The 10,494-nt window shown below is 36.5% G+C and overlaps 1 protein-coding gene across 3 annotated transcripts in view; it reads left to right on the top strand.

Annotated features, from left to right (window-relative positions):
* The first annotated feature begins 334 nt into the window (after positions 1-334).
* Positions 335-10,494, top strand: part of edc4 (enhancer of mRNA decapping 4) — a 32,397-nt gene continuing 22,237 nt past the window's right edge. Inside the window, exons 1-11 of one of the 3 annotated variants that reach the window (XM_084409377.1) lie at positions 335-616; positions 1,789-1,945; positions 4,119-4,230; positions 4,535-4,634; positions 4,751-4,937; positions 5,582-5,729; positions 5,879-5,983; positions 6,126-6,235; positions 8,491-8,574; positions 8,730-8,825; positions 9,795-9,894. In XM_084409377.1, coding sequence (XP_084265503.1) covers positions 529-616; positions 1,789-1,945; positions 4,119-4,230; positions 4,535-4,634; positions 4,751-4,937; positions 5,582-5,729; positions 5,879-5,983; positions 6,126-6,235; positions 8,491-8,574; positions 8,730-8,825; positions 9,795-9,894 — 1,287 coding nt within the window. In that variant the 5' untranslated portion in view covers positions 335-528. Of the gene's footprint in view, positions 617-1,398; positions 1,520-1,788; positions 1,946-4,118; positions 4,231-4,534; positions 4,635-4,750; positions 4,938-5,581; positions 5,730-5,878; positions 5,984-6,125; positions 6,236-8,490; positions 8,575-8,729; positions 8,826-9,794; positions 9,895-10,494 lie in introns of those variants that run through there. The other 2 variants (XM_084409378.1, XM_084409379.1) reach the window with 2 other exon arrangements.

Here is a 10,494-nt window from a genome sequence, read left to right as displayed (position 1 = left end):
AACAGCCTCTCATTTGTGGTTTGAGGGGGAATAGCAAAAGAAGAATAGATTTTTCCAACAAAAACAACAGTAATACTATGTGAATACAGTAAGAGACTACTTCAGTTGCATACATGTATGTGGAAATAAAGGAGATCAAAGTAAAGTGTGATGTTATTGTGATTTCTAAACAAGTTAGGTGGTGAAGGAACTAGATGAAATATTTATTGTCTTGCTTAGGCGATTTTCTGACAACTACAACAAAATTGAATAAGTGAAATAATAATGATGACACGACAATAAAATATAAATGTTTATTAGTGATCTCTAAATACAGGTTATCTTGTTAAAATGTACGTTTCCGTCAAGTTAGGTGATTCAGTCCGGAACTATAGAAATCCTGCCAGCAGAGGCGGGGGAATGAAATGCAGTGAACGCTCAACGGAAGTTGAGGGACGGTTGCAAGCTTTAATGAGGGGCGAGCACAGATACTAAATTAAACTTGAGAATTTGACGTTTCCAGCGAATTAATCCCCCCTTCCCTACTTTATGGCTTCCAGTTCCAATATGGACATAGAGGGCGCGACCCAGCACCTTCGGGACATCTTAAAACTGGATCGTCCCGGTAATTCGGCCGGTAAGTTGCCGGGGAAGGGAGCAGCTAGGCCGCGGTGCGATGATGCTGCGCAGCGCTTGATTTCAGCGCGAGCCACCTGACTATAGTGGCTCAAAAACGCGGGACAACGCTAACTAGATTTTATAAGTGGCAAACATTATTATTTTGTGTAATATCGCGATTGACTAAAATGGGGTAACGTTAACGTAGCAAATAAGGGCTAACAGTTAACTTACACTCCTGCTCGCGCAGCAGCAGCTTTGCTCAGACAGAAAGTGTTGAGTATTAACAAATGTCATTCAAGAGTCTAAGCACTTCATATTTATCACTATGCGGTGACTTGATAACCGTGACCACAAAAAAAAAAAAAAAAAATTAATAGAATTTGAGGGAAGGCATGTATATATTTTTTTAATCCTAGACAACTTTTTGTGCATCATCGCTACGGGGTTTCTGCAGGTCTTAAAAAGTCTTAATTCATCCTTACACAAACGAAGGCCTTAAAAAAAGGGCTTACATCAAAACAGAGAGTCTTAAATTCATAAAGGCATGGAATTTAATGTGACATGCACTATCTACACGTTCTTAAATCAAGATGCATTGCATTCACTGGAGAAGCAAAATGTAAAATCAAGTCTCGAAAAAAGTGAGGAGATGCTTAAACCAAAACCAAATATCAGTCAATGATTGATGAAAACTTCCCTTTGAATTAAGTTGGTATTTCTGATCCCACACTGGCAGATATTTGTTCTTGTTTTAATTATAAAATCACTTCATTTTGACCAATTTCACAGAAAGCAAGTCTTAATATCTTTGCTTCTCCAGTAAATGTATCTTGTTTTAAGATTTAGATCTTTTTTTGTACTGGAAAACAAGACAACAACACAGATAAAGAACATTTTTCTTCTCTTTTCCTCACAGAAGGTACAGTAAACCTTGTCTATATTCTAGTGGTTGGGAGCAGAGTGATTCAAGCTTGTTTTTTTGTAAAAAGAAATAAGTAGTAATGGATACCTGTTGGAAGTTGTATCTTCAACACATGTATATATGTTTATCAATAGGAGTGGAAATCAAAATATCTGTCAAGCATAGATGGTAATTCATATTGACATGTTTTGGAAGTAATTTTAGTAAGAGTCTGAGGATGTACAGGTGCGTTTAAGACTTGATTTATCGATCAAATAATTCCACAGATTCCTCTTTGGTGGAGAGCCAGAGAAACCTATCTTTCAATGGAGAGTTGAATGGAGTTTTTGGAGCGGATATTATCAGCGCAGGAGGACATGCAGAAATGGTGGAGCCGACCTCTCACAACTCAGACAAACTCAATGGACAGGACACACAGACCATGTATGTATTTGCTGTCATTAAACATTAATTGTATAATATTATTCTCATTCCTTAGCAAACCATTATTGTTATGATGACATTATCTTTCTATGATCTGTATGTTCATTATGTACTAAACTTAAAATGGTTTGTTATAAAATTTACACTACTGAAAGAAGTCTCACGTTCACGAACGCTGCATTTATTTGATTTAAAATACATGGAAAAACTATGTGAAATATTATTACAATTTAAAATAACTCTTTTCTATTTTAATATTATTTTTTTTAAATGTAATTCTTTCTTGTTCATCATCATTACTCCAGTCTTCAGAGTCATGTGATCCTTCAAAAATTATTCTAATATGCTAATTTGATGCTCAAGAAACTTAATATTATTATCAATAGCTATGTTTCCATCCACCTATTTTTTATGTGAGGTTTGGGATAACGTATTAAAAAAAACCTGTGCATACATTTAAAAAACGTCCATAAAAAACGTATGCGCTCAATTGAGACTAGGGTTGCAAAGGGGCGGAAAATTTCCGGAAAGTTTCCAGTAAATTTCCATGGGAAGTTAAGCTGGGGAATTTTGGAAATATTCATTACCACGGCAACCGCTTGCGCGTCCACTCTGAAAGTAACTGTACACATAAGAGACGGATAGATACATTATTTAAGGTCTATTCGTTAGAATATTGATATATGAACTTATTGTCAAGTAAGCCCCGTTGCGAGCATGTGCGTCTCTCTAAACTTTCAGTGTGCTGCACTGCTCTAGTTGACTTCTGCACCTTCCCCCCCGAAAATATCACGTTAATTTTGAAAACGTAATAATTTTTGCAGATCCTCTTGGTCATTCTTCATGTTTCTTTGACAAATATCAGTGTCTCAGTCTCACGCACGCTGCACGTGAGTTAACCACGCCTACTTATTTACATGTCGCGGTATACACGGAATAAAAAAATCTGTTACGGTTGACATTTTCTTCCATGGTAACGATATATACCGTCATACCGCCCAGCCCTACTTATGTGGTAAATAAAGTTATGCTAGCTTATTTAGCATCTAACTTTTCAGCTTGCTATCTACTAGATGAATACATTTGTATGTGATATTTGCAATTTAAACATTTAATAAATATATTTCCCCATAATATCATCAAAACTTACTTCACTTTGTTTATTCCACAGGCTCAAATGTGAGCCTTCAATAGTCTTGTGCTTTGGGCTTCTGTACATGTCATGGAGGCATGCACAGTGCCAGCAGGGGGTGTGGTCTCAATAGCCATGCAGTAAGCAGTGTGCTATGTGCATGTGATTGAGGAATGGCATGGATATTCAAGTGTATTTGAATGGCATCTGTTTGTTTTAGTCAAGATTATGCTAAAATATACTTTCCTCAACTGTATTTAAGTTCCCTATGAAGAGCCAACCCTCAACTTTGAAAATTCCCAGTTTTTATATTTATATATTTATATTATATTTCATATTTTTTATATTCCCATATATTCCTGTTAATTCCCTTAAATTCCCATTAATTCCCATGGAAAGTTTCCATCTTTGAAAATTCCCAGAATTTTGCAACCCTAATTGAGACAGATATTTTTTTTCCTGATAAGAAGACATGCACATTCACTACTATGGAAACACATTTACTGAATAAATCCCTCGGTGCACAACAAAAAACTCATGTGACTTTGCCTCAGGATGTGATTGGATAACTTGTCTAACCAGCGGATCGGTTTCATTGTACAGCATCTTAATTGTTGGTTTGAATATTCTGAATATGACAAAGTTTGTCATCAAAATGATTTGGTTTAATTCCCTCTCAGAAGCGTCTCACATGATTGCGTTCCCAAACCACAGCATCCAAACGCAAGATAACATGACAGCGTTTATTGCGCTTCGTCTGCGCGCTCTGAGATGCAAATCATTTATGACATAGAAAAAACTTCCACGATTGCAGCAATTTCCGTTTTTATTACAGATATTTTGCGCCAATTTACAAGGAAGTGACTATTTTGTTCTCTTGAACACATGGGATGGAAACGCTGCTTTATTCGCAGATGTGTTTTATGCGATATTCCAATTTTACACATAAGTTACATTTGCATCTTTGGATAGAAACAATAGCTAATGTGGAAAAACATTGTTTTTTTTAAAGATATTTCATAAGTCTGTTTTTTGTACCAGCTGCCTTTCAGGAGATGATGAGTCCACCTGTGTCTCCATCAGAGCAAACAATGTGGAAATTGTGTCCAGCCGTGACTCTAGTATTGACAGTAAGGCTCGTGGTAGCAACAAGGTGTGTAAATTAATGAACTTGTACATAACTGTGTTTCTTATTAGCACTTCAGGGTTTCACGGTCATGGAAAACCTGAAAATATAAGGAAATCACCAGGCCTGGGTCTTTAATCTTTTAAGTCATGGAAATTTCTAGTCAATAAATCTTCCAGCTAGAAAGTATTTACTTCATTTTTTTAAACTCTATAAATTGATATTTAAAAGCTAACTATTGGGAAACTCGTAACAATTAATAGGTCAAAATATGTAGAAACCCTGGAAGTTGTTTTAATCTCTGAATCGTTTCCTCATGACTGTCTTACAGGTTAAAATACAGCCAGTGGCCAAATATGACTGGGAGCACAAGTACTACTATGGCAATTTAATTGCCGTGTCCAACTCATACGTGGCTTATGCCATCAGAGGTCGGTTTGCACACTTTTCTGTTGCTGTCTTTGTACATGGCTCATTTAGCACACTCCTTTGAATAAAATGTTGATGGGATTCAAATGAATGGTTTGTAATTGTTTATCGCTCACAGGTGCGAACAATCATTCTATGATCCGCGTGCTGCAACTGGGCTCGACGGAGCGTTCGCTGCTGAAGGGCTTCACCGGTGCAGTCACAGACCTTGCCTTCGCCCACTTGGACTCCAACCTCTTGGCCTGCGTGGATGAGGCTGGAAACATGTTCATTTGGCAGCTCACTAGTCACAACAGCAAAATACAGTATCCTCTGTAGATGGAAATTTACTAGATTTTTTTTTATGTTTGTTAAAAAAATCACAAAAACAGGAGGTTAATGAGATACCCGAAGGTTCGAGACCACTAATGATGTTTTAAAAATTAGCATGATCAGTGTCACAAATATAACTTAAAAATAATATAAAATATTTCCTTTTCATTTTATATCACAACTTTGTCCTAAAAATCCTAAATCTTGTCTTTTTTTTTTCAGGTTTAATAAAAAAAAAAAATCTGGATTCACATGTATTTGTAGTAAAAGGTTCACTTAGGTCCACTTTTGATATTCTACTAACTATAAGTAACTTTACAGCAACTACATGTCAACTAACTCTCATTAGAGTATTAGTAGACTGGTTAGGGTTCGGGTAAATGGAATAAGTTGACATGTAGTTGCAACGTTATTTATAATTAGTAGAATATCTGTTGTGGGACCATCAGAATAAAGTGTTAGCAGATATTAAGCTGACAGTCTGCTAATACTCTTAGAGTTAGGTGACATGTAGTTGCAAAGTTAGTTATAGTTTGTAGAATATCTAAAGTGGACCAATGAAATAGTATTACCTAGTAAAATGCTAATAATAAGCAGGTGAACTGTGATATTTTTCTTTAACATCGATGTCTCTTAGAGATGAAGTGATCGTTCACATCCGCAGGCCTGAGGACACTCCGCTTAATTCCAACCGCAGACTCATCTGGTGTCCCTTTATCCCAGAAGACAATGATGAGAACCCGGAGGATGCGTGTCAGACATTGGCACTGCTTCATGAAGACAGAGTATGTTTTTTTGTTGTTGTTTTTTTTTTTTTTTTTTTTTGGAATTTGACAGTTTTATAACTTTCTTTCTGAAATGTCACCATATTATTAGATTTAAAATGTTTTTAACACTATTACTCTCTTAACTGGATTTTTGCTTGTACTTGTAGGCTGAGGTTTGGGACCTTGACATCCTCCGATCCAATAACAGCTCATGGCCTGTGGATGCCACTGAACTGAAAGAGGGGTTTATCACCATTAGAGGACACACAGCAGTAAGTCCTGCCATCCTTTAGCCTGCAGTGCTGTATTAACTAATTAAGAAATGAGATAGATTTAATGTAATCAATAGCACATACATTTATGTACTTATATGTAGTGTCATGTTTATAATTAAACATTACTTTTTCTATGCAGCGCATTAGTGAGGGTGCGCTGTCCCCTGATGGCACTGTCTTGGCCACGGCAAGTCATGATGGATATGTAAAATTTTGGCAAATCTACATTGAAGGACAGGACCAACCCAGGTACATTCTTGAGACATTATGAAATTGAACACTTTGTAAAAAAAAATTGAAAAAAAAAAGCTTTTTTGGTAACACTCAGCAAATTATGCATACTTGCATGCAATCCTAATCCTACCCTAACCCTATAGTAAGTACATGTAATTGACTAATATTACTCAGTACTTAAATATATAATTACAATTTAACAATGACACCTTAAAATAAAGTGTGACCGCTTTTTTAATTTAAGAAATTAATACTTATTCAGCAAGGATGCATTCATTTGATCAAAAGTGACAGTAAAGGCATTTATAATGTTACAAAAAGATTTATATTTCAAATAAGTGTTGGTCTTTTTACAAAAATATTAAGCAGTACAATTGTTTTCAACATTGATGATTGAATCAAAATAAAACAAATTCTGATAAAAGATCAGAAATGTTTTTTTTTTAGCACCAAATCAGAATATTTGAATGGTTTCTGAAGGATCATGTGACGCTGAAGACTGGAGTAATAGCTGCTTCATGTAGCTTTCATGTATTTTCCAAATAAACGTAGGGTAGGCAATTCTTTTTATAAATACTTTTTGTTATACTGGTTGAACATCTCTTTACATCCTGATAGCAATCAAGAATACATTTTAAAACATGTACATATATCTTCTGTGGAAGTCTCAGGACCAACAAATGTTTGTCCAATCTTTGCATCCTGTCAACATATGTATTTCCATACCTCCGCGCACCCTGCTCTTGAACACATCACGTCATCATCAGCACGTTCAGTAAAGCTATGCAGAGTTGTAGACAGAAAGTAACCAAGCTTTCTTTTACAGTTCCTCCTGAACCAAAACAAGCTTATGCTGCGCTCATGCCAAGTCGTGATTACCGTAATAACGAGATAGCAACCTGTGATGTTCTGTTTACGCCCTCAGACTCAGATTTATGCTTTTTTTTCTGGCAACACTGTCAATACCAAAATTAATCTGCAGCAGACAGGTAGCACAAGTCAGAGTTGTTTATGTTCATTATTATTGTAATGTTTTGTGCTTTGAGACCAGGGGATAATTTCACACCGTCTCTCGTTTCGTGATGTTTTGCAGACTCTGCCCTCGTTGTGTTTGTTCATGTGTTTTGGATGATGCGTGGCTTTAGAGAGCGCTCTGAAGGGAGAGTGCTAGCCTCTCCGAAATTGCCTACCCTACCTTTAATGAAACATTTATTGCATCTAGTTTTCAAGGGAAAAAATATCTGTGCTAATATACATTTATATTATTAAATGTATATAGTAAACCTATGACTGTAATTACCACAAATGAGTTGTCAATATATGCCATTTGATATTTAAAGAGGTCATATGATTGTTCTAAAAAGAACATTATTTCGTGTATTTGGTTTAATGCAATGTGTTTACGCGGTTTTAGGTTACAAAGTCATTTTACACATACTGTACATTATTGTTGCTCCTCTATGCCCCGCCTTTCTGAAACGCATTGATTTTTACAAAGCTCATCGTTCTGAAAAGCGCGGTGTGCTCTGATTGGCCAGCGATTCAGTGCATTGTGATTGGCCCGAAAACCTTAAGCATGTGATGGAAATGTCACGCCCGTTACCATATTTGGATCATCAGCTCCCAAAGCAATAATGACAGGTGATAATGTCAGCACTACCATATCAATTTCGAGCCCGAATCTGATCCGGAAATGCAGATGACCAAGCTGATCGATCAGCTTTACTTGTTTGATTAGTCAGTAGCAAATTCTTAAAATATGAAAACATATGTGTGTGTGTGTGTGTGTGTGTGTGTGTGTGTTCAGATCAGTGTTTTTCTGTGTTGTTTGCACTGTTATAGAGTCTATCATGTGCGATTCATCTACAGTAAATCTTCAGAAAACACCTAAAAGTACTGGATATATATTTATATAATAAGTGTTATGAAACTCTGCCCCCACATACTGACGTAGATTTTTATGGGGGCGTGTTTGAACGAAGCGTTTTAGGAAGGTGTGGCTAAGCCTTAAACTTTATGAAGAATATCTCTTTAGGTTTGACACTTTGAGCTTTGTAACTCTGCAGATCTTATACTTGCACAAACAGCTACATAACGCACTAAAGAAAAAGGATAACATGAAATCGCATCATATGACCCCTTTAATATGTAATCATACTGTTAATAATAAAAATGAGTATTAACAAGACTTTTCCTCTGAAGCCATCCTGTGATTAAATTGATAACCTACAGTCCGGTAATAAATGCAAGTAACCTTGCTCCTTTTGTAGATGTTTGCATGAATGGCAGCCACATAATGGACGGCCCCTTTCCTGCCTGCTCTTTTGTGACAACCACAAGAAGCAAGACCCTGAGTGAGTCTCAAGTTCATTTAGTCTTCAGTGAACGCAATTACTTTTGTCACTCTGGGCTTTAACTGTCTTTGCTGTTGTCTTTACTCTTTGAAATTGTGTGTCTTAGACATATGCTGTATATCTCTGAACATAAAACCATTTTTGTTTTTCTGAAGAGTTCCGTTTTGGCGATTCCTGATCACTGGAGCTGATCAGAACCAGGAGCTGAAGATGTGGTGCACAGTGTCATGGACCTGCTTACAAACCATCAGGTCTGTTCTTAAGCTAAAAGCTGTAATTGAACTATGGAGCTTGCATAATCAATAAAGGTGTTTATATTTTTAATTGTTAGATATGCCCTTAGCTATGTTCTATGGTGATGTTCAAGCTTAAAAGGTTAGTTCACCCCAAAATGAAAAAATTGTCATCGCTCACCCTCATGTCGTTCTAAACCTGGAAGTCATTGGTTCATCTTAGAAACACAAATGAAGATCTTTTTGATGAAATCTGAGAGATTTTTGTCCTTCCATTGACTGTCCATGCAACTATCATTTTGTTGCTTTTTTCATAAAGAGATTGTAAAACTAATCCACATGAATCGAGCAGTTGAGTCAATTTTCTGAAGATACTGGGTTGTTTTATTTATAGGATGAACAAATTGAATTTAGGCTTTTATTCACATATAAACATTTATCAGCAAACATAAACAGAAGCTCAACCGTTCATGCTTGACACGTGAGAACAAACCTCATTGGTTCTTGCAGAAGCTCAAACGTGTTGCGTAACGTACATGAACGAACCTCATTGGATCTTGCAGGTCAAGCAACCATTCTTAAGCTTCCGCTTACCATTTCTGATGTGTGTGTTGATGAATGTTAAGTCTAAATTCAATGTTCATCATATAAAGCAATCGTGTCTCTTCTGAAAATTTGGACTAAACCACTCAATTCATAAGGATTAGTTTTACGATCTCATAAACTTTTTGAAGTGACAAAGTGGTAGTTGTGTAGATGGTCAATGGAAGGACAGAAATCTCAGATTGCATTAAAATATATTAATTTGTGTTTCAAAGATAAACAAAAGTCTTACAGGTTTGGAACGGCATGAGGGTGAGTAAATGATGACAGAATTTTCATTTTGGGGTAAATTAACCCTTTAAGCATAAAACTGTCACCTATACTTTAAGTCTATGGATGTGATCTAAATATGAATTTTAGAAGAACTGTTCATTTGTGTTTCAGGTTTTCTCCCGATCCATTTAACAGCAGTGTGCTACCCAGCCTGAAGGCCAGTTTGGACCTGTCTGCAGAGTTTCTTATCCTTAGTGATGTTCAGAGGAAGGTCAGACTCATTATTTTATATTTCATATTTAATGCCCACATGTTTTGTTTACTCACTCTCATGGCGTTCCAAACCTGTTTGATTTTCTGTCTTCGGTTGAAACCACAGTTGGTTATTCTGCAGAGTCAATGTTGCTCATTTCCATACAAATTAAATTAAGTCGTTATTCACTGAAACAGTAGCGGTTCTAGCTCATATGGCGCCCTGGGTGAATCTACGGTAGCCGAGAGAGCTGAACGTGCTGCAACTGAAGAAAATGCATGCAAATAAAAAAAGAACACCAACAAATTCACTTTGACAACACGTTCTGCAAATACTCACAATGCAACCAAATACAGAAATGCGCTGCAAATAGCACAAAGCTCAACATGTTGCAACTGAAGAAAACGAATGCAAAAGAAAAAACACCAGCAAATGAAAGGTATAGCGGAGGATTTTTCCCAAATTTTAGAAAAGAACCGCCCTCTCCACTTTTTGAAAAAATGCACATGCAGCACTCTACCTGCTCCCGAGAGGGAACGCCTATTAAACGTGTGCACGAGAGAGCATACACGAGCTAATCATAGCTTACATTAACTTTTACTAGCAGTGATTTTAAAT

Source organism: Rutilus rutilus (assembly GCF_951802725.1).
Source record: "Rutilus rutilus genome assembly, chromosome: 5".
In the NCBI taxonomy this organism is placed as follows: domain Eukaryota; kingdom Metazoa; phylum Chordata; class Actinopteri; order Cypriniformes; family Leuciscidae; genus Rutilus; species Rutilus rutilus.
This window is presented reverse-complemented; position numbering and strand designations above follow the sequence as displayed.